The sequence below is a fragment of the Lytechinus pictus genome, chromosome 6 (genome assembly GCF_037042905.1).
Source record: "Lytechinus pictus isolate F3 Inbred chromosome 6, Lp3.0, whole genome shotgun sequence".
NCBI classification, from domain to species: domain Eukaryota; kingdom Metazoa; phylum Echinodermata; class Echinoidea; order Temnopleuroida; family Toxopneustidae; genus Lytechinus; species Lytechinus pictus.
Window position 1 is genome coordinate 20512835 of NC_087250.1, and position 25446 is coordinate 20538280.

The 25446-nt window shown below is 36.9% G+C and overlaps 1 protein-coding gene across 2 annotated transcripts; it reads left to right on the forward strand.

Annotated features, from left to right (window-relative positions):
• The first annotated feature begins 840 nt into the window (after positions 1-840).
• LOC129263689 (splicing factor 3A subunit 1-like) lies at positions 841-25444 on the forward strand. Of its 2 annotated transcripts, XM_064101173.1 has the most exons (18): positions 841-954; positions 5268-5479; positions 6467-6505; positions 6840-6997; positions 7967-8091; positions 9310-9469; positions 10485-10638; positions 11544-11692; positions 12254-12460; positions 12920-13067; positions 14040-14141; positions 15179-15348; positions 16131-16195; positions 17980-18063; positions 19925-20220; positions 20729-20916; positions 21820-21993; positions 22846-25444. In XM_064101173.1, the coding sequence occupies exons 2-18, from the start codon at positions 5359-5361 to the stop codon at positions 22945-22947; spliced, it is 2442 nt and encodes an 813-aa protein (XP_063957243.1). In that variant the 5' UTR covers positions 841-954; positions 5268-5358; the 3' UTR covers positions 22948-25444. The 2 variants fall into 2 exon arrangements, with proteins under 2 accessions (XP_063957243.1, XP_063957244.1); XM_064101174.1 differs by lacking the exon at positions 21820-21993 and having other exon boundaries at positions 869-954; positions 20729-20788; positions 23048-25444.
• Positions 25445-25446: the final 2 nt, after the last annotated feature.

Below are 25446 nucleotides of genomic sequence, written 5' to 3' on the forward strand. Positions count from 1 at the left end.
ACTCCTCAGCAACTTCACCAGCTCTAACAACTCTTAGGAAGTGTTTACATTTTTCAACTGTTACCAGCGATCTCCGACCTTAAAGGGGAAGTTCACCCTGACAAAAAGTTTATTGTAAAAATAGCAGAACAAATAGTAAAAAATATTGCCGAAGGTTTGAGAAAAATTCATCAAATAATTAAAAAGTTATTAGAATTTCAATTATTTGATTTGTGACGTCATATGCGAGCAGCATTCCTACATAGCGAATGGTAAAAAATCAATGAAATGTCATTTTCTCAGAAAATTGAAAATGGTTTTCACTGTACCTTTTGTATATCAATAGACAAATCATTTCACACCCGATCATGAATAGAAAACAAAATTAAGTCATCAGGAACCATGCAAAATTTGAAATTCATGCATTTTATATTACATAACACATGGGGCAGCTGCTCGTTTATGACGTCACAAATCCAAAACTTTGAACTCTAATAACTTTCTTACTCTTTAACGCATTTTCCTCAAACCTTCACCAATAATTTTTATTATTTTTTCTGCTATTTTTACAACAAAGTTTTTTTCAGGGTGAACGGAGGAAGGATACAAGAGAGATAGTGCACAAAGTTGAAATAATGAATTAAGAAAAAAAAGGGGGAAAAAATAAGAAGTCTAGGTCATGGAACTATCAACTCTCAATCAAGAGGAAAAATGACGAAAGGAGCTGCGGACAAGGGGGGGGGGGGGCGGCGAACAATTTTTTTTGATATTGTGTTTTTTATGCAGTTTCAGCAGCAACTCCAGTCTCACAAAATTCGAAATAATTTATGTAAAATTATAAAAATCCTCTGTCGAATATTCCTGTTTGGACTATAGAGGGCTAGGGCTTTATACAAAACGAGAATTGCACGCACAACGATTCTGTTGGAAATAAGTGAACACTCTTTACTTGTTTTTCACTTGTGTAGACCTTCCGTAAGTATTCATTGCTTGATTATATTAGAAGAAAATACTTGTGAACGTTCTTCGAATTAATTCAATGTGAGAGAGAGTTTTAAGAGTGCTTGACTGCTTTTGTGTACGGCTGTACCCTTTGGCTTTGCTTTTAATGATAATATCCCGCCTGCGCAGTGTTCCTTTCGACCGGCTTCGGTCCGACGTGTTGAAATTTATGTCATGTGAAATTAACTATATAATCTAGGAGTTAGGACAAGAGTCCGACTCAAGGCAGCTAATCAATGCTATTGTTCGATGTTATTATGGATTTATCCTTGTTGCCTTGCCCTTTATTGTGATGCAGTTAAAGTAATCAGTGTCTGAAGCCAAACTGGAAAATTTCTGTCATTAAAAACGGGCTGATTTACTCAGAAAAAAAATGGCACTCTTTTTTTTTTTACGGGAAGTTTTTTCATTTTAATTTCAGCCCAAGTCGAGGTTAGCACAGCCAGGACTCAGGCTCCTGAATATTTTGCCAAGTTGTTATATATCACTTCATTTGCAAGTCTTTACATCAAAGTAATACAAAGTCAATTATAATATAGGCCTACATTTTTTAGTTTAATGGGAAATGCAGGGCAATAAAATTCACTATACAGAAGAAAAAAAGTCATAAAGTTGCTCCAAAATATATGTTTTCTTTTGGGTTTTGAGCCCAATTTTAAACAGGTAGGACAACGGAAAAAAACGAAACACCATTACTACTAAAAAACTTTACCTTAATATATTCTTTATTAGCATGATTGTCAAAGACATTGCTCAAAGCTTACGTCAAAATTTCCTAAATAGTGAAAAATAAGGCTTAAATACTCCATAAAATGCGCCTGGAAATGCATGTAAGTTAGCATTTGGCCCATCCCCTTAGGCTATACTGTGTGGGTTAGTGGCTGAAAATAAGCATTTTAAAGTCTTTATGCTGACCTGGCTCTGTTTGAGCCTCTGGGGAGCTGTGGAAACATGTCACATTGATAGATAATCAACTTGGCTGCCAGAAAATATGAAGATGTCGCTACATGTAACTACATTGTTCACTCAAAATATAGAATGAAAATTTGAGGCCAATTCACCTATTGATATTTCGGACACATGTCTACAGCACCAATCAGGGGCCCATTTCATAAAGGACTTGCAACTGTTGTAACTTTGCCATAATGGCAACTACAATGGTAACAGGGCTCAGCAGCCAATCATAATCAAGGTTACCACGGTAATTGCCATAATGGCAAAGTTGCACCAGTTGCAAGTCCTTTATGAAACGGGCCCCTGGTGCCATTGTCTACCCTTTAATTTATAGTCTAAAATAAATGGGCTACAATACCATTTGGACCCTGTTGGCACTAAAGAGTCATATTTTTAAATAATATTAAACATAAAAAACTTGAAAATGTTAAAAGTAGAGGAGCGTTTACCTGTACTAACAGTCTGTTATTGTCGCCACCTTGCCTAGCCGTCTTTGTTATCGTAGCCTAACTACATGATGCGTATAGACAGTGACAATATCATGACATGAGCAGTGCTAACTTAGATAAAAAAGATACTTGCATCGGCCGATAAATATCATGAATACTACCTTAAATGTTAAAGATCCAGACCGGACCCGAAAATGAAATTGATAAATTATATACCAATCGAAAGCTTATAAGCTACTAAATACACCAAGGTATGCTTTATGCATTTTCACCGCTTCCCAGCTGAGTATTTTGCTTAAGAATATTCCAATTATCGGGTTTCGAACCCCGCTTAGAAAATAGGCTTTATTGTGCTTTTCACCTGCCTCGAGACCGTGACGTCACGTTGTGTAAGAAGCGTCGTGATTCCATAGGTTTGTACACAGAAAAACTGGGTGATTTTTTTGCTTTCCAGATAACGCATTTCATTCTCTTCACTTCTATCACAGAGGGATATCACATATATTTTTACCCACAAGCTTGAATTTATGAAATCTGCAGTTTTGAACTAGTTTTTGCCATATTTTATTTCCTGCTTATTTGGCGCAGATTTCAATTCTATCTGCATTTAGATTATGTATAACAACTTTTCCTGACAATTTAGGCCCAATAAGAGCCAAACAAAGAAATCACAAAAAAGGTAGTGAATAGTTGTAGGTTTACAACAATTTGAACAGTGAATAATTTTGAGTGCCATTTTCATCTGAAAACGAAAAAAAAAATGGATTCATAACATGGAAATGGAAGAAAATACCCAATGCTTTTGTACACAAACCTATGGAATCACAACCCTCCTGACACAACGTGACGTCATCATTTCCAGGCGACGTGGGGGTGCTCAATCGAAGCGTACTTTGGAGGAGCAGTTTCTTTGATTTTTATTTAATATTTTTAACTATTGGAAGGAGATATATGTAATATTTTGGGTATATTCGTATTGTATGAATCATATCCCAATCAACTTTTGAGTCTTACCTGAAGACTTTTCTGTTCCCCACTCCAACATTATTGCAAGAATAACTCAATTGTAGCATTACTAGGACAGTACTTGAACTGAATGATGATCCTAAGCACTGTTTGAAGACATTGAAATTTGTGAGATATTTCCTATTTTTGAGCAAGCGCCATGAGCGCCCAGCTGAGGCGGATACCGGCGCTATACAAGAACCCATCATCACCCATCATCATTACCTTTATTTTGATATATGATTGTTTTTACACCGGTCAGGGTCTTTAAGGGAAGATTCATGATATTTATTGGCCGATGCAAGTATTTATGTGCTCGCCTTTGAGACACTCTTGTTCACTGTTGCTTGAGGCACCCTACTTAAAAAAAAACATACCATCAGAAAGAGCATCAAATTTCCTATAAGACACTTTATGGACAATTTTTTTTAATCAAGATGAATTTGTAGACCTACAGTGTAACAGCTCTCGGAAGCTCAAAATATAGATTTGTTTGTGTCTCATCTTTTAGATACAGTCTTGTTTTTTGCCGCCATGTACTATTTTTTTTTCATAAAATGTTACATTCCTGTCACTCTGAAGGTTATTTCTCTTCAAATCCACCAAGAAATATGATATATATTTTTTTCAGATAAGAAAAACATTTTTTCTCGTCAGACACCCGCATCAACAGGATCAAGACATCATGACCATTGGCTTTCTTCAACTTTTAATTCAAGTCTCAATTTTTACCTTGGATCTTTAGACTAAATCCACCTTATATTGATAAAGTAACCACAAATCCTCTAAAATATGCTCCATTAACTGATAGAGTAATAATATCATGAATTATGCACGTCCAGAGTGGTGAATTGAGTATTAAATTGTATGTTGCTGATTCGAAACATCCATTTAGCATGTACAGCCCATGCGCACACTCATGCATCGATCGTACTTTGACTCATCTATATCCATGTTGTCATTGAAGCCTTTCCTTGCGATGATATCTACTACTTTTAACATGCCCCCTCTTATTTTGATAACAATTATTACCCCCACCTTTATAATGGTATGAGCGCAAGGCTGCAAGCAATGTATGTTAAACTTCATTTTTGTTACCAAGTATTGTTACCTTGCTTTGACAGATTGAGACATAGTACAGTGTAGATTGTTGATTCAGGGCAACGCTTATTGTTCACCTAGTTTTGTTCGTCCTTTGCCCTGTCTTACAAAAAGTTACAATTGATCTGATCAACCTCAAGTATATGGAAATCCATCAATGTCATCATTTTTTCTTTAGGAAATTTGTGCAATGTCCCTTAAAAACAAAGAGGAACATACTGAACTGTAGAGATTTGAGAGTAGAGTATTCTTTCTTGAAAGTAGTCCTGAAAAGGACTGTAAACCAGGAAAGATTGATGAGTTGAGATTGATGAGTTGAGACTCTCCTCATCAATCTTTCCTGGTTTACAGTCCTTTTCAGGACTACTTTCAAGAAAGAATACTCTACTCTCAAATCTCCACTTTCTCGCCTATCCATTTCTTCTCTTCTCCTATCCACTGTTTCTACAACACTTCACATGGTGTACCGTAAACCACATCAGCGATTGTACATACCACCATGCAAACCTTCAAACAACATCATACTGAACTGTCAAGAAAACGAATGAATGAATAAATATACATCATATCTAGAAAATATTTTGAAGAAAGATGCATTTTAGATGTTGACGTTGCTGGCTTTCCATACATGTAGTTGTGGCTGATCAGATTAATCATAACTCTTTGAAAGACGGAACCCTGATCTTGTTTTCTTCAAGTAAATTCTCATCACCAATTCCACCCTCATTCATACCTTAATTCCTTTGTGAATAGTTTCCATTTTGTTATTTTTTTCAGAGAGACACGCACAAGCACAAGAAATTGGTCTTTTCAATAATTATCATTCGGAGGAATTCTGGGTGTTGTTACCCAAGGTCAAAGGTCAACGATGCCTGAGTTGATTCCCAATGTGGTGACGATCTCTGAGGCCGATGAGCCGGCCGAGAAGACGGACGCGCCGGCCTCCAAGCCGATGGTCGGGATCATCTACCCTCCACCCGAAGTTAGAAGTATCCTTAAATATAAATTCTATTTGTGTTAAAAATAGAAAGAATGGATTCTAACAGACCCCAACAAAAGCTGAGGAAATGATAACCAAATTTTCTCAAGCTATGCTGTTATAAACTTCTGTACATGTAGCCATGATGACAGATGGTCTGATTAATTCAAACTGCTGACATACCCGCTAATTATTTTCCTGTTTTTTTGGGGAAAAAAATTTTGGGAAAAAATTTCCATTTAAAATTTTGTGCAAAGTACATAATGTACATGTACTATATTGAACAGGAAATTAAGAATTTTCTTAGTTCTGGATATTACCTTGATATTTGTTCCTGTTTCTTGTGTCTTAGAGTTTACAGGTACATGTGCTGGGTTTATGTTTGTTGGTCTGTATACAAAGTGCTTTGCAGTGACACAACAAGTTGGATGGGGAGGAGGTGGGGGCAATATACTAGCAAAACTGCCTCAAACTTTGTGGTAGATAGGTGTTGGGAAATTTGTATCCTATGTAACCAGGAGCCCGTTTCATAAAGAGTCACAACTGTTGTAACTTTGCCATTATGGCAACTACCATGGAAACCTCAATTGTTATTTTGATTGGCTGCTGAGCCCTGTTACCATGGTAGTAGTCATAATAGCAAACTTACAATAGTTGTACCGGTACATGGAACTCTTTATAAAACATTCTCAAGAACTGAACCTTATACTGAACAACATTTAACTACATTTTTCCAACTTTCAAACTTTTATCAAAATTGTGTTCAGAATGTAGAAGGGGTCAGGTAAGTTTTCTTCTAATGAGTTGAAAATTTTGCAGTACCTTTGAGTGTTCAGATATTCTTTCAATGCTTCATTATTAAACATTGGATTCATATTGATTAACGTTTTATGGTCTAATGTGTATTTATACACATTGTAATATTACTAATGTTCACACTTTCAGCGTACCATGTTTTATGAGAGTCATAGTTGTCCTTCCTGAACGCGCTGCTCAGATATTGTGGATAAAACTGCCAGTTTTGTTGCCAGGAATGGTAAGTTACTTATTTGCATACATCAAATTACAATGAACATTTAATAGGGAAGTTTGGTATTGAAAATTCAAATTTCTAACTTGAACCAAGTAAATAAGATCATCATGTACACTATAATATGTCTTTTTTGTGTTAGTGATGTTCAGACTTGTCAGTTTTTCGTTAATGTATCAGATCTAGATCTATAATAATGTGGTGACATTTAACCATGATGTTTAAGACTTTCTCACAAAATGCTTGTTTACTGCAACTACATTCTTTTACTGTTAAACCAGAATTCTTACGCAGGCCTAATAATACATGTTTAATTGTTCTCCTTCCACTTTGACTCCAGGGCCTGAGTTTGAGTCAAGGATTCGTCAGAACGAGATCTCCAACGCCAAGTTCAATTTCTTGAATCCTGGTGATCCCTACCATGCCTACTACAGACATAAAGTCAAGGAGTTCCAAGAAGGGAAGGCTGTTGAGCCATCCGGGGCTATGCCTCTCAAGGTAAGAGGGTCGGTCTATTTTCATTTGGTTCAATGCCAATTCGTCCAATTACCAACTCCTTTACTACCATTTGGTCTACCATCAGTTCGTCAAATATCCGCCAGGGCCCTGTCCACGGAGGATTAATCTATTGTTACTGGGGGTGCTGAGCATTGTCACACAGCACTCCAAGTAACAATAGATAATCTTCCGTGGCCAGGTCCATGATATCCACATGGTCTAATTGCCATTTCGTCCAATAACCAGTTGGTTCGATAGCCATTTAGTCCATATACCATTTGGTCTAATTAGACTAAGTGCTAATTGGGCAAAATGAATGAAAATAAAATAGATATTAGACCAACTGGTTATGAGACGAAATGGTCATAGACAAAGTGATGATTGGACCAAATGGTTTTTAGATGAAATGTTGATGGATGGAAGGGCATTAGACTTTAAAGTAGACCATTCACTGGTGACTGTAATGCCCAGCGCTCACTATGCTACGTTTATAAATTTTGGCTAAAAACACTTTGCATTGGATTTGTACACAAATTCACGTTTTTTAGTAATTTTTGGTCTGCATGCATGTACAAAATGTTGCATAATTTTCGAACCGTGTACCCGGGGTCACAATTTTGGTCTCATAAGTTGCGCGAGACTTGAAAGTAAAAAGTCGGTGAGCAACCCGGTCAAAAAATTTGTGCGGTGCATTTATCGCAAAAAATGTCTTATTTATTAGGGTTAAACCAGGGTAATAACCAAAGTCTCTTTGGAAGACCATTGAGACGGTAGATGCAAGGTTTACGTTGATGTGAACTACAAGCTTACTGATTGGCTGCTACCAATATAGAAAACAATGTCAAAGGTCAATATAGATACTCGATAGCATGGTCAAGTTGGTTTGTTGCAAAGTAAAGGTTAGTTTTTAATTTTGTTTCCAATAAAAATTTAGATTTTTTTGTTTTGTTTCTTATTTTCTTTCTGCAGCTCCAGCTACAGTTGACCGCAAGCCAACCGAAGCCCACCCTCTTAGTGGAACCAATCGTACCTAAAGAACCTCCTCCAGAATTTGAATTTGTGGCCGATCCGCCCTCCATCAACGCGTTTGACCTGTAAGCATACAGTACGAACTGCTATACTTTGGCAAAGGGAAGCAAGTTACAAAAGTAAAATTTGTTGTGTGTTTGTCATTTACATAGGCATCAAGGCAATTTAACAGCATATTTTCTTCAATATTTTTCCATAGAACGGTAATTTCTTCCCCAAAATTGCCTGAATGTGCAACATACAAAGGGTATTTCAGAAACAACAATAACTCAAATTTTACTGATGTGTCACTTGCTTCCTTTTGCCAAAGATGGGCAATTATACCTTTATTTGTTGACTGCTATAAAATACATGTTCCCAAGAATTTGAATTTATGCTAGATACGCCCTCTACCACTGCGTTTGACCTGTAAACATGCTATGCCTTTATTTGTTGGTTAATATAAATATTTACATGTTTCCAAGAATGTTAATCTGTGGCCGATCCTCCATCCATTAATGCGTTTGACCTTTAAGCATACAGTACTATGCCTGTACCTGTTGGTGAAATAAATGTTCCCAAGAATTTGAATTTATGGTAGATCTACCATCCATTAATGCGTTTTATTTAAATAAGCATTATATAGGTGGGGGCTCTTTCACAAAGATTTAAGTGTGACTTGGTGTCGCACTTAAAATGCCAACATGCACATGATATGAGACACGCAATCTTATTGATCAATATGTAGTAGTGCGCGTCCTCTTGGCATGATCTGACCAATGCGGTCACGCCTATAACGCATGCAACTGGGCCTTTAAGTGCAACTCAGGCATACTTAAAGTTGTGTGAAAAAAACCCTGGTTTATAGAAATACTGTCAGTAATGTTCATTGAAGGACGTTGTGAAACTGACCATCCAGTTTGTAATTTGAGGATTACTGTGAATATTAGTTAATTCCATTTTTTTCTTTGACCAGGGATGTTGTGAAGCAGACTGCTCAAAATTTAATTTGATGATTACTGAGCAGGGGCCCGTTGCAGAAAGAGTCGCGTTTAAACGCAACTAAAAGAAATCAATTGCAAGTCCAAAATGCGCGCTGTTGATTGGTTGAAAATAAAGTTGCGCGTGAATTTTAGAGTTGCGTTTGATTGCAACTCTTTCTGCAACGGGCCCCTGATCAGCTAATGCCACTATATTTTCTTGTCATTTTCTTTTGGACAGGGACATTGTGAAACTGACTGCTCAGTTTATAATTTGAAGATTTCTGAGAAAAGTAGTTCATATCATTTTTTTTCTTTGACCAGGGATGTTGTAAAACTGACCGCTCAGTTTGTTGCCCGGAATGGCGGTCAGTTCTTGACCAACCTTATGAACAGAGAACAGAGGAATTACATCTTTGACTTTCTCAGACCTCAGCACAGCATGTTTAATTACTTCACTAAACTTGTTGAACAGTACATCAAGGTGAGCAAAGATTGTTTGTATATATTCTCATTTTTATGGTTTTTTTTTGGGGGGGGGGGGGGGCTCTTTAAAAAAATTTAATGCATATATACAGCGTGCTCAAAAGTTAATGATACCCGCATGAAAATGAACATAATAATAATAATAATAATGATAGTAATACTAATAATAATGTCATATTTTACCCAGGGTAGCCACTTCAGTTCCGAAAACTGTTCTACCAGCGAGCCCTGCTTAACATGATAATGTTATTATTACCCCGGCTTTAGCACGGCTACCTTGATCGGGCGCTCGAGCATTCAAGGAATTTCTTCCTACCGCGTACCCATTCACCTCCCCTGGGTCGAGTGCAGCCCAGTGTGCTTATACCGGTATTGTTGAAGTTCTGCCATGTTTTAGATATTCAATCATGAACCCAGGTGATTGAATATTACTTCCAACAAAGTTTGTTTCTCTGGGCTCATCGAACATTATAGTGTTGTTTTCAACATATAACACTCAGCATGAAGGAGCACACATTTGTGATGGGGTTCACCAAATTTTGACCCCAACCGTATATACTGATTTGTTCATAGTGCTGGGCGATATTTACATATCAAACTTATTTGATTTGAAAATATATTGAATGTTCGATTATGGTTTAATGTTTAAATATTTGGAATCAATTTCAAATTTACATGCGATAGATCAACTTAAATTAAAGCAGATCAGTTTATATTTGTTGATGCAAGAAGCAGACCATCAATCAATTGAATGCATGACTGTCAATTGATTTTGGGAGCTTATATTAACTTGCGATCAATTGTAAGTTCCGTGCAACATCCCTTAAGTCACACTTGACTCTCTGTGAAATACCCCCAGGTATTGATACCACCCAACGATCTGATGGGGAAACTGACTGTGAATGTGCAATGAAATGCAATTAATTTTTAGACCTTAAACATTGTTGTGATTAATTTCAAGTTTCTTGCAACACCCCATAAGTAACATTTAACTCTTTGTGAAACTCCCCCAGGTGTTAATACCGCCCAAAGACCTGTTGGAGAAGCTGACTGAAGAGGGCGCTACACGCAAGATCGTCATGGAGCAGGTTACGCACAGGGTAGAGTGGGAGAAACACCAAGAAAGGCTGAGGAAAAAAGATGAAGAGGAGAGGGAGAAAGAAAGAGGTACACTCTTATGATTGTTGCAAGGGTGACGCGACATTTGCTCCTCTCTAAATTCCACACACTAATGGATGACCAACTTCAAACTTGGGTTTAACACTGCCCTACCCTAAACCTAACATAAATTCCTATTGCGACCCTATTGCTTGAATTATCAGGCCGTAATGAAATAGTCCTGGTTCATGGGCGCAACCGTATTGTATCGTTTTGTTTGGTTTGCATCTCTTGGTTACTCCACAGCAATATTGCTGAAGAGTAAATAAAATTTGCAAACAGAATAAAGTAGCATGTTTTACTGAATATATTTTGCTGAATGAATGGATGAAGGAAGGAAGGAAGGGAGGGAGGGAGGGATAAAATGAATGAAGGAAATAGAAGAAAAAATTAAATGAAGAAAGATAAAACGAAAATTCCCAAGCTTGGCAATCACATAACCATAATTGATCTGCTGATTAAATATGACCTGTGATGTCACTAAGCATCTGGTTAATAACTATAATAATTATAATAATAATAATGATAATAATGATAATAATAATAATAATAATAATAATAGTAATAATAGTAATAATAATAACGTCATGTTTTACCCAGGGTAGCCACTTCAGTTCCGAAAACTGTTTTCCCAGCGGGCCGTGCTTAACATGATTATGTTATCATTACCCCGGTTTTAGCATGGCTACCTTGATCGGGTGCTCAAGCATTCAAGGAATTTCTTCCTACCGGGTACCAATTCACCTCACCTGGGTCGAGTGCAGCACAATGTGGCTAAATTTCTTGTTGAAGGAAAACACGCCATGGCTGGGAATCGAACCCAAGTCCCTCAGATTGAAAGACAAGAATCTTAACCACTAGACCACGCCCCTCGGTTAATTGATTCATATGCTGTTTTGTTTTTGTTCTTGTAGTTGCATATTCACAGATTGATTGGCATGACTTTGTAGTGGTTGAGACGGTAGACTATCAACCAGACGAAGAAGGACAGTTCCCTCCTCCACTCAAACCAAGTGAGATCGGATCAAGAATTCTAGCCGAGGAGAGATACGAACAATTTGGGGTAAGATAACCTTGAAATTTTAGTTATTATTCCATTTAACCTTAAGTAGGACTGGGCCCCTTCTAGCAAAGAGTTATGATTGATCTGATCATCTTGAATTATGTGGAAATGCAACAATGTCATATTTTTTTCCTCCAGGAAATTTGCATGATTGCCTAAGTTGTAAACAAAGAGAAGCACACTGAATTTTCAAGAAAACAATGAATGTATGATTATTTATACATCACATCCAGAAAATATTTTGAACAAACCCTCATTTCAGATATTGATGTTGCTGGCTTTCCATAGTTGTGGTTGATCGGATCAATCGTAACTCTTTGTAAGACAGGGCCAGGGTTATTTCACAGCCATGGCCGCTCAAGATCTTCGCCATGTCTTTTTATGTTATTTTATTTTGTATGTTAGACATGTTTCTTTATATGCCAACGTCATTATAATCTTACTATGTGATCCGTTACAGCATGGATGTTTTGTTATGCTTACTATAAATGATAAGAATCAATAAAACATGAATTACAAAAAAATTTATTATTCATATTTTTTTTTCTCTCTCTTCCGAAGGAGGAGCTTGCTGAAGATGAGGACGTTGAGATGGAGGTCGAGGACGATGACGAAGAAGGAGATGATGATGAGGAAGAAGGCGACGAAGAAGAAGAGGACGAGGAGGGTGTGAAGGACAAAGAGAAGGAAGAAGGAAAGAAGGAGGAAGGAGGAGAAAGGGTCAAAACCACAGATCTTAATACAGAGGTTCAGGACATGGAAGAAGGGGTAAGAAGCCATTTTGTTTGTATCCATTTGAAAGCTAAGCGATAGGGTCAATTTCCTCCTTAACTAGTTTTTCAGAAGTATATACAATCGGCATTAGGCCTTTTGTTTATGTTCATTAGAAAACTATGAGATGGGGTCAATTTCTTCATAAACCAATTTTTTTTCAGATAAATGCACAATTTGCAGTTCTGCATTTAGAAAATTAGGCGATGGTGTTGATTCTTCATAAACTTGTTCTTCAGATGTATATACAATTGGCATTCCAGATATTTTGCTTGTTAGGTGATAGTGTCCATTTCTTTAAAAAAATAGAATCAGATGTATATACAAATAGAGAGGTACTAGAACTGCATAAATTCCTAAATATGACTACAAATATGTTTCATCTTAATTTTAGAAAGAAAAGTTTTCATTGAAGATATTGTTAACCTTTGACCTCTCTTGACCTTTGACCTTTAGTCCGACTCTGACATGGAGGAGAGTGATGAGGAGAAGGAGGAGTCTGCTCCTGCACCCCCTGCTCCGCCCAAGGAGGTCGCCCCCATGCTGCCACCCCTTCCCCCACAGCTGGGAGAGGCAATCATCAAGAAAGATTACAATCCAAAAAGTGAGTTTTAACAATTCTTTCTCTATTCAATTCAATTTTCAATTCAATTCTTTATTCATTCAAATTCAAATAGGTTAAAAAATATATATGTACAATGCAAACAATTAGAAATACATATAATAATACAGAGTAAAACATATCATGAATATAAACAAAACATTGCCTTGATTAAATAATATCATTGAATGAAAGAGAACTTGAGAAAAAAAGCATGGAGGCCTTGTGAGAATACAAGTTCTCAAAAGAAATTATAATATATATTACACAAACATATCAAGATCGTTATAGAAATGGGAAAAAACATCAAAAAGCATATAAATAATGATAATATCAATCATAAATAATTTTTATAAGGTGCTTGATACAAATGTTACAAAGCTCTAAGAAAAGAAAAGGATAGAGGTAAGAATACACATGATATTTAGGGAAATAAACAATAAAGAATATGAAAGTGGAACCTATCATCATGATAAATATTTTTGATAGAAATACGATAGGGAAATACTTTTAAAAGTTACAACTTAAATAACAAAGGGTCAATATGTGAGTCAATTCAATTCAAATTTTTCTCTTGATGCTTTATTTCTAAAATTCTTCCAAAATGTTCACAAATAATTTGACAAAATATCAATGAATTGTAATCGACGTTGTGTGATGTCAGTGACCGTGAGTGCCATGCATTGTTTCATTGAACCTGGCTATGATTTGATATTCTTTGGTCTTGCCATTTGCTTTGAAATTCTTGGCTTCTAGCTCAATGTGATTAATGACATAAAAATGGATCTAACAATCTTGTCAATGACGCAGTATGCTCAAAATTAAATTTGTAATCATTGTATATTCCCATTAATCTTAACCATTATTGATATTGTCATTGACTTTAACTATCATTTGACCTTGTCTTTAACCTTCACTCTCATTTGACCTTCACTCTGATATGACCTTTACTATCATTTAACCTTGTCATTGCAGTGGCGAAGCAAGCCCAACCGTTGGATACCACCAAGTACCTCATCTCACCTATCACTGGAGAGAAGATTGCTGCAGACAAGATGCAAGAACACATGCGAATTGGTAAGCCTGAACTAAGGCCCAAGATACACATACGTTGAAAGTGGACTGAGGTCGGCCCCTGGATACGCCTCGACATATGCGTATCAGCTTACTATTTTGGATTGCTGAAGTGGAGTGAGTCCACCTCCACGGCTGCTTAGCCACTGAACAAGTAGCAGGGAACAATAGTTATTGCTGACAAACAATAGAAAGTGTTGACATGAAAAGACAGGCACACGTTACATTTGAGACGGTGACGTGAATAAAGGATGTCAAAGTGGTTTCAGTCTACTTTTGGCATATGTGTAACACCACACAAATTGCAGGCTAGAGGCCGGCTCTGAAGCTGGTGTTGGGAGGCGGCTTTGAACCCAACGCATGTGTATCTCAGGCCCAAGTCTTTCTTTCAACTATTAAATGAACTGAAAAAAACTATTTTGCTTTGTAGAGCACTGTATTATGTACCATCCCACTTTTTTCTTTTTGTTAATTCTTTCTGTCAATGTTCCACACTAACTTTTTTTCTACAATTTAAGAGTTTTACTTGCCCAACAGGAAAAATTTACTGTCTATTAAAAAGAAATCAATATACTTTTTGATTGAACTTTTTATCTTAATTACAGTTTGAATAATTATTGTTTAATTCATTTTTGTTTTACCAAGGTATTGATGTATTTCAGGGTCATGAAGGATCTGCATGAAGTTTTAGAATTTTCATGCATCTGATAAAACCAAAAAATTATGCGTGCGGTAAATTGAATTTACCAGACGCATGAAATTATCATGCATCCGGTAAATCATTAATTTTTGTGGTTTATTCAATAAGATTTCTCCATTCTATAAACAAATGAGGGTTTCTTTTGTGGGTCAGGGGAACTGTGTGCACGCGGTAAGTTTGGCACTAAGTTCTAATCCCACTCCGCTGCGCCTCATGGGTCAAACCTTGCCATAGTTACCTTTAGCACAGTTCATACCGACCCACTCTAACCCATGCCTCATTTGTAAACTGACACACTCACTCCTGTGCATCATTTGTTTTATGTTTCACCTATATCTAGGTTTGCTGGATCCAAGATGGGTGGAGGAGAGGAGTCGTCAGATGTCTTCGAAAGCCCAGGAGGAGGTCTACGCTGCCGGGTCATCTATCGAAGAGAGTCTGAAAAACCTCGCAGAGAGAAGAACAGATATTTTCGGAGAGGGAGATATTGAAACGCAGATCGGAAAGAAGGTAAAACAGGGGTGTCAGAGTTCAGTTTGGTTTAGCCAATTTCAGCTATTTTTGTTATTTCAGTTTATTTTCAGCTTTTTGTGTACTTTGTACACTTTGTCTGTACAAAAGTAAAGGAGGTTTCGAAATTTCAGCAATTTTCATTTGTGGCTACTCACATCCCCAGTAAAGTGAAAACAGATTTCATGCATGCATATTGATGGGACAATGATCTGATTATAGATTTGGGGTCACTGTCAAAGGTCAAATACTTCATATACCTGAAAACATAACACTCTCATGGCAACTTAAGAATTGCTTTAGGGTTCAGCTTCTGTTGTTTGTGACTTGGTGTTTGTATTAAAGTGATAAGGCTCCTATATGGTTTTTTCTAAATCATTTATACTTGGTAGTTGAGTAGATAAGTGGTTCTTTGAGAAGTGTGGTCTCATTTGGGCAAGGATTTACCTCATCAATGGTAATAGGAAACAACCCAATGTATTTTCATGAAAGGGCTTGTTGGACATTTCATCCGACAAGTCCTGTTTTATCCGACAGTCACCTAGTAACAGTACTTCTCAGCCAATCAGCATCAAAGACATTTTTCAGACATGACAACTTGTTGAACAAAAAATGTTTATGAAATTCTCCCCAGGTTGTGAGTGAGGTTTTCTAGAAAGAAAAAAAAACCTTCGATATTTCTATCATTTTCATAAGTAGAGTTTGAGGCCCTTATAAAAATGTTTTTTTCTCTAGAATTAATATGATCTTATTATGGTGATGTTCTTAATTCCTGTTTATAGATTGGTGAAGAAGAAGAGGAAGATAAGAATAAACAGAAGGTCATCTGGGATGGACACAGCGCCAGGTGAGAAAAAGAGTAATCATAATATTAATGGTAATATGCAACATTTATGTAATGCTTAAAGGTTAAAAAAAAAAGTTGCAGCAAACAATCATTTCATGAGAAATTTTTAAAAATCAAGGTTAATTGGCATCATATTGTTATAGATCTAGATCTGGAACATTGAAATAAACTTATGTTGGTGAAGTCATGAAATCTTGGCTGAAAACAGGTAATTCCGATAATCTCTAACACAAAAAGGCATATGTGGGACAGTGTATGAATATTTCTGGGAGAACTACCCGACATTTTATAGCATTCTATGATAATTTTGCTAATTTCTCAGCAATTACACAGATTTTCCCAGAGCCATTTGGCACATACTTTTCATCCATAAATACAAACACTTGGGTAAGGTGGCCATTTTATTGGATCCTGTTCGAACTCATTTTGACATTGTTACCACAACTGGCATTTATATGAAAGGGATGGTCCGGGCTGAAAATATTCACATCTTAATACATAGAGTAGAATTCACTGAGCAAAATGCAGAAAATTTCATCAAAATCGGATAACAAATAATAAAGTTATTGAAGTTTTAAGTTTAGCAATATTTTGTGAAAACAGTCGTCATGATTATTCATTAGGTGGGCTGATGATGTCACATCCCCACTTTCCGTTTTCTTATGTTAATACATAAAATCATACTTTTTTCATTATTTCATACTTGTGTGAATAATATGTCTCCCTTATAATGAAATAAGTTGCAGCAATAAATATCTAATGCACTAAATCAGTTGTCAATCAAATTTTTCTAGTTCTTGGAGGAAAAAATTTGAATAAACCTAATTTCATATAATAAAATACAAAAGAACAAGTGGGGATGTGACATCATCAGCCCACCTAATGAATATTCATGACGACTGTTTTCACAAAATTTTGCTAAACTTTAAAATTCAATAACTTTGTTAGTTGTTTTCCGATTTTGATGAAATTTTTGGCATTTTGCTCAGTGAATTCTACTCTATTTATTTAGCTATAAATACTTTCAGCCCGGACCATTCCTTTAAGTACATTTTTTTCTAAATGTGTACTGTTACCCTGGCTTTGGCATCACTACCCTAATTGGACGCTTACGTATTCAAGGAATTTATTCCCACCGGGTACTCATTTCCTACACCTGGGTTGAGAGTGGCAGATGTAGATATGCCTTGCCAAAAAAGTCAAGTCATATAAGATATATATATGGGGTTCGTTTCATAAAGGACTTGCAATTGTTTTAACTTTGCCATTATGGCAACTACCATGGTAACAGGACTCAGCAGCCAATCAGAATCAAGGTTTCCATGGTAGTTACCGTAATGGCAAAGTCACAACAGCTGCAAGTCCTTTTCTGAAACGGGCCCCTGATGTAACATTTTTTTAAAGGCATATCTACATTTGTCACTCTCCACCCAGGTGTAGTTTTTCAGCACATTAATTATTTCTGTGAAAGAGTTACTATCATCTTTTATTGGATTTGATTTGAATTTATGTTTTCCACTCTTGTTTCTTTTACATCATAAAACATACGCGATAGACAAAGAACAGTTGAATTACACATGAAGTTGGAAAAGTGAACATGTCTAGAAAAATAAACTATTCAAAGCCTAAGTATTATAAGTCTGAACGCTTTCTGAAAAAAAATTAGAGAGGTCTTTGCAAAAAAAACCAACAATCATCAGAAGTCTGGGTATTCTTGATGAGTCTTATTTTGTTTGTCTTTGTTTTGCATTGTTAAAATTTTTATTGTGATATTTTACTTACAGCATGGAATCTACTACCAGGAAGGCTCAAGCAGGAATCACACTGGAAGATCAGATTAATGCTTTCCATAAATCAAAAGGACTTCTGTAAGTTACTTATCTTCCTCATTCATTCATTCATTCACATCCATTCATTCTTTCATTCATTCTTTCTTTCATTCATTCATTGTTCACTCATTCATTTGTTCACTCATTCATTCATTTGTTCACTCATTCATTCATTCAGTCATTCATTCATTCATTCATTCATTCATTCACTCATTCATTCATTTGTTCACTCATTCATTCTCTCATTCATTCATTTGTTCACTCATTCATTCACTCATTCATTCATTCATTCATTCATTCATTCATTCACTCATTCATTCATTTGTTCACTCATTCATTCTCTCATTCATTCATTTGTTCACTCATTCATTCACTCATTCATTCATTCATTCATTCATTCATTCATTCACTCATTCATTCATTTGTTCACTCATTCATTCACTCATTCATTCATTTGTTCACTCATTCATTCACTCATTCATTCATTTGTTCACTCATTCATTCACTCATTCATTCATTTGTTCACTCATTCATTTGTTCACTCATTCATTTGTTCACTCATTCATTCACTCATTCATTCATTTGTTCACTCATTCATTCACTCATTCATTCATTTGTTCACTCATTCATTCATTTGTTCACTCATTCATTCACTCATTCATTCATTTGTTCACTCATTCATTCACTCATTCATTTGTTCACTCATTCATTCACTCATTCATTCATTTGTTCACTCATTCATTCACTCATTCATTCATTCATCTAGCCATCCACCCATCCATCAATCCATCCACCCATTCATTAAAGGAGAATGAAACTCTTGGAGCAAGTTAGCTTTTGTGAAAGCAGAAAAATCAAAGAATAAGATCAACAAAAGTTTGAGTAAAATAGGACTAGCAATAGAAGAGTTATGAGCATTTGAATGTTGAGATCACTAATTCTATGGAGATCCCCCATTGGCAATGCGACCAAGATCTATGATGTCACAGATGAACAACTCTCCCCTTTTGGACACTGAAAATATACCCCAAAACATCTCTTTTTGCTCATTCTAATCATATGACAAACGATTCATCAATGATTATAATGTTGTGAAACCTCTGTACATGTCATCTCATAAAGAGAACACCTCACCTTGTGATAGACTCTATAAAAGTGAGAATATAAGTGAAATAAGAACTAAAGTAATGAGGGAGTTGTACGTGTGTGACATCACAGATCTTGGTCGCATTGCCAATGGGAGGAACTACATGGCATTAGTGATCTCAATATTCAAATGCTCATAACTTTCTTATTATTCATTCAATCTTCCTCAAACTTTCAACAATATGTTTCTTTGATATGGATTCAGCTGGTTTCAAGGGTTTCATTCTCCTTTAACTCATCCATCCATCCTTCCATTCATCCTTTTTTCTATCCATCAATCCATCCACCCATTCATTAACTCATCCATCCATCCTTCCATTCATCCTTTTTTTCTATCCATCAATCCATCCATCCATCGATCCTTCCATCCATCTATTCATCTCACCATTCATCCATCCCTCCCTCCATCAATGCATCTTCAATCCATCCCTCCATCCTTCACAATTAACTGTTATTAAACAACTCAGAGAGATGTTCATAGAGTGGAAACTGAGTCAGCAGAAGCATTTCACTCTTTCTAAGACATATTTGTATGCAATCCAAGTAATTTGTATATTGAATGCCAGTCCAATAACAAGAATAAAAAATAAAAATAAAAAATCTGTAATCATAACAGTGAATATATATCACAGTGGATCTGATCTGACGTAAAATAAAAATTCCTGGACCATTCTTGCAGCTTGCATTAGGGTATTAGATATGATACCATGTCTTTGTCATCAATTTTGGATATGTTTTTTTTTTTTTTTTACAGACCCGACAAAGAAAAGGAGCGAATCGGTCCCCAGAAAACCAAAGCAGCACCTCATCCCCCAAAACCACCCCCGCAGCCCCCGAAGCCCAGCAACGCCGCACCGGTGGTCCCCGCGCAGCCCCGCCAGGGCCCCCCTCCACAGCCACCTCCGATGCCCCCTCGCATGCCTCTGGTGCAGCAGGTCCCGATGGTGAGGGCGCCAGCTGCACCCTTGATGCAGATACCGTCAAGACCGATCATGAACCCCTTCCCGGGTCCGCCAAGGATGCCCATGCAGCCCCAGCCTAGAATGCAGGGTAGGTAGAGAAGGGCAATGGCTCTGATGAAGAGGAGGAGGATGATGATGATGGTGATGATGATATTGATGATATTGATGATGATGATGATGATGATGATGATGATGATGATGATGATGATGATGACGATGATGATGATGATGATAATGATAAAGATTTTGATGAAGATGATGATAGTGGTGGTGATGATGATGATGACAGTGATGATGATGATGATATTGATGATGATATGATAATGGTGATAATGGCAATGATGATGATGGTGGTGATGATGACAACGACAATGAGGGTGATGAAGTCATGAAGATGACACTGATGATGATGATGATGACGGGGATTGATGATGGTAACAGTTTGATAGTAATACGATTTTTCAGTCTTTAAAAACTCATTGTTGATGATAATGATAATAATATTCCATTTTTATACAGCACTTCCTTTATCAAAACGTCTCTTAGCACTTTACGCATATAATGATAATAACCTCTTCTCCCTTTTCTTTCTGTAGGTGGTCCTATGGGCAACCGACTTCCTATGCCTCCCCCTGGCCCCCCTCAGATGATGAGAGGTGTTCTACCAGAACCTCCCCGGGGAGGACCACCCAGACAGGACATGGGTATGGATGAACCACCGGCAAAGAGGCAGAAGACAGAGGACGATCTCATCCCAGAGGAACAGTTTCTTGCTACGCATAAGGTACATATAGTGGTTACAGCTTGCTATTCTGTAGGTTTCTTCATCCGACATAGAAAGATATGTGCTCGTTGTTCTGAAGGCCTGATAGTCCAAAATTGGATTAAGTAAGGTTCTTCATAACTCTGCAAGTTTGTGAAGCTTCTGATAGATGAACTGTATTTGATATACTCCACTGTCAGTCAATCCCTCTCCAAGAATATGCCCCTTACAGATCCGGGCCCTGTTTTACAAAGAGTTACGATTAATCCGATCAACTACAACTATGGAAAGCCAGCAACATCAACATCTGAAATGCATGTTTGTTCAAAATATTTTCTAGATGTGATGTATAATCATACATTCATTGTTTTCTAGACAAATCAGTGTGGTTCTCTTTGTTTACAAAAAAGACATCGTGTAAATTTTCTGGAGAAAAAGTTAGGACATTGTCGGATTTCCATATAGTTTAAGATGATCGGATCAATCGTAACTCTTTGTAAGACGGAACCCTGATCAACCTCGACCATATGGATATCCTTCATTGTCGTAATTTTTCCTGCAGGAAATTTGCACAATGTCGGTTCTAAACGAAGAGGAAGAAGCACACTGAATTGTCAAGAAAACAATAACTGTATAAGAATACATCATAATCTGAAAATATTTTGAACTGACTTGCAATTTAGATGTTGGCGCTACTGGCTTTCCATAGTTGTGGTTGATCGGATCAATCGCAACTTTTTGTGAGAGGGCCCTGGTTTCATTATTTGCTCATTCTTTGTCCATCGCAGGGTACTGTTATGTTCAACGTGGTCTGTCCACTGGTCCAAGATAAGCCAGAATGGAAGCTGCACGTTCAGCGGATCACCCTTATTATGCCCCTTACTATGTTTCAATATTCTCTCATTGTTTCACTGTCCATCGCAGGGTACTGTTATGTTCAACGTGGTCTGTCCACTGGTCCAAGATAAGCCAGAATGGAAGCTGCACGGTCAGCGGATCACCCTCAACATGCCTCTTACTGACCAGGTGTCGGTCATCAAGGCCAAGCTCTTTGAACAACTTGGTATTCCTGCCGGTAAACAGAAGCTACAGCATGAGGTAAGTCAGGATAATTTCTTCTTTTTGTTTGACCAGCATTGTGTGCACCTCACTGGTGACTGGCTTGAATACTCCCCAGGGAGTGGAGGATGTGTATATATGTGTTGTGTGTGGGAACGACTGATTGTAGATAAGTTCAATGTATTCTTAAAAGTGTTACAAACAACCAGGTTATTATTATTATTATTCTTAGTACAGTGGAACATTTATAGCAACCATCTGAATTTAATACAGTACACCCAAATTCGTAAAGGCGAATTTGAATTCAGCACCTACAATGAAAAAATGTGGAATAATGTATCCGGGTGCGAACTGTTTAAGTGAATTAATGAACTAACGATGGAGTTATACCTTGGTCACATTTGCTCTACGTCGGCCGTACGGCGAGTCGAAAACAGCCGTTTTATTAATTTTAATTCAAACCACCTATATGTAGTTGGTACACAAACTGTTAAAACGGCTGTTTTTGACTCGCCGTACGGCTGCCGTCAAATGTGACCAAGGTATTACTGATTCGAAATTGTGGACTCACTGACGCTGTTGCCTTGGTAAAAATAAATCAAGTATAGCACGCTGTGATGAAAGCGTGCAGTCGTTATTGGATGCATTTTCAAAGTATGCGCTGAATCAATTGTAATGAATGAATGAAATGTCTTTAACCTATGGTTTCACGCCACTAATTCAAAACCATTTTTGTGAAATTTCCCTTTTTTGAGATATGTCATGACACTTTGGTCAGGGGAGAAAATTTCAGGGGCCCGCTGTTCCGCCCACCCCAAAAAAGTAATAGTCGTGCCCCGCGTCTGCATACCCATTAATTTATTTATTTTTATTTTATTTCTTTGTCAACAGGGCCTATTCATCAAGGATTCAAACTCACTGGGATTCTACAATTTCATGCATGGCACAGTGGTTCAACTTCAGCTCAAAGAGCGTGGAGGAAGGAGACGTTGAGGATACCATACAATGTACTTTTTATCATCATGTGATATATCTCTCATGTACTATCGGACTGTTTAAAGATACCATTCATTCTTGTGAGGAGACTGTTAAGTTGACGTCGTCAGGGACAGTGATTTTCTGTTTCTATAATGGTCTTTTCCATCTCTGAAAACCTGTAATTCATGTCAAACTTGATCTAAAATGAAAATCCTGTTTTGTCATAATGTACACAGCAGAAACAAAAATTCAGTTAAGAAAAATTGAGAACCAAATGTCTGTTTGAATGGAAAGTCATTGTCCCTTCATGTACAATGTTGATCATTTTATATTCCCTTTGCACTGGAAACCTGCACTTTAGAAGTCATGTCTTGGGGGACACCATAATTCCTATTTTCTCATTTCATTGATACAATGTTTAAAAATATTATACTTAGGTTGCAATAATTCAGCAATGTTTTTGCATACATCCATTTGAAGACATTTTGAGGATACTGTACTATGTACTTTTCAGCAAATTGGATAAAGAGACCGAGTTAAGACACCTTGGCACAGTTTCTTTTTATAAAGCTGCTTCCAAGGTACAAATGTTCTAATTGCCATCTCGTCCACTCACCATTTTGTCTAATAAGTAATTGGTCCAACAGCTGTTTAGTCCATACGCCATTTGGTCTTATTGGACTAAGTGTTACTTGGGCGAAGTCAATGTAAATAAAATGGATATTAGACCAACTAGTTATGAGAGGAAACAGTCATAGACGAAGTGAAGTGATGATTGGACCAAATGGTTGTTAGACAAAATATTGATGGACAGAATGGCATTAGACTAAATGAAGGTAGACCATGTGATGCATGGATGAGTTGGCAAGAGACGAATTGGCAATTTACCCTTTAGAACATGTCCTAGTTGTGTGTAAAGCTGTGCATAGCTCAGGGGGGGTACTACAAGGGGCCGAAAGCTCATGAGCCCAAGAAACTCAAAAAGAAGCCCTCGAAAATCCCCATTCATTCGGCATGTTTCTACCGAGAATCATTAAAATGGCATTTTCCGCACAAGTATCCAGGATTCCGGAAAACATCCCTTTAGAAACAGACGCGATGCGGTTTATTGATAAACATCATCGCGCAAAATACGATTTCTCTGGAAGTTGGTTATTGCCGTGTTTATCCGTTTGGAATGTGAGTCAATTGGATTATTCGCTTTGTAGGAACAGGTTAAGGGCAATACAGTTTTGGATTCCCGAAATATAGATTCTCTGTAGAAACACACCGATTGCAGGGTTAAAGCTTATACATTGTTTCAGATATATGCAGCAAGTTGTGAAAAGTAGCCCTGGAAAAATGAGCATTTATTCCAGCCATCCGTTGTGCATAACTCCATGAGTAGGAGGGAATTATCTTCCTGGTATCGCATCGCAATTTGCTCCACATTTTTTAATGACTGCTATATAAACAATCTTTTGTGTTGCAGATATTTTACACAGGATTGTGGAACGTAATTGAGATTATCTCTCTAATGACCAAAATTGCGAATGAAAATTATTCCCTGGAGCAGGTTTAAATTAAACACCCACATATGGCCCCTATAGTAATCTCAGATGATGTGGGCAAATAAGCTTAATGCTGTTTGCATTACCTTGCATTGTTTAGCCTGGGATTTAAGTCTGAGGAGGGTTGTATGGTAACAGTTATTGTTTTGGAAGTTTTAATGTGGATATTTCCACTGGCATGATGTAGTCTTCTTTTAACCTTGAAGTCTTGGGCCTGGGTGGTGTTTTCATAAAGCCATTTGTAAAAATATGCACGACTGGAACCTCTTGGGCACTAAATCAGTTACATAGGGATATTACATAGCACAAGAAATGGTCACCAGTCGAGCGTAAAGTCATTCGTAACTCACGAACAGCTTTATGAAACGGGCCCCTGCACTCTAGTCCAGTTTAACTTAGGCCATGGTCTAACTCTGCCAAAGGTATGGAAAGCCAAATGTGTCAAAAATAATATTAACATTGAATGTCTTACATTCATTGTGCTCTTCCATTATGTTACTGTGTTGAAGAAACTAATTCAGTCATTATTCTCCGACAGTTATGAAAGATAGGAGTAACATATGAGCCAAGTATTCGAATTTGTGCTGTTAGAGATTTGTGTCACAACTGGCTTTCCATATTTAAACCACAAGCTTAGACTAAGTTATTTTCCTGGGAAACCTTTGTATATTACAACTTTTGCTTTCGTTGTATAAAGAAGAAATTTATCTTTTAAATCCACTGATCAATAGGACAACCTCTAAAAAACTCCTCAAAGTGTAACTGATCTTTTTTTTTCAGAAGTCCAAATAGTTTCAGCTAATTGAAGGTTGATGTAATTTCGAACATTTTACTGAAAATCTTATTCGTTGAGTGTATGTTGCTATGTACATTCTAGCTATGTAAATGTGTATCTTGTTTTTGAATCGTGTATAAAATAAATGCCTTCTTTCTCATGAATAAAATCTGGTATTTTCTGGAAATT

Coding starts and splice junctions, on each gene's coding strand:
- LOC129263689 (XM_064101173.1), top strand. CDS start 5,359: ATGCCTGAGTTGATTCCCAATGTGGTGACGATCTCTGAGGCCGATGAG. Junction 10,639..11,543: donor GGAGAGGGAGAAAGAAAGAG/GTACACTCTTAT, acceptor TTGTTCTTGTAG/TTGCATATTCACAGATTGAT. Junction 21,994..22,845: donor AACAGAAGCTACAGCATGAG/GTAAGTCAGGAT, acceptor CTTTGTCAACAG/GGCCTATTCATCAAGGATTC.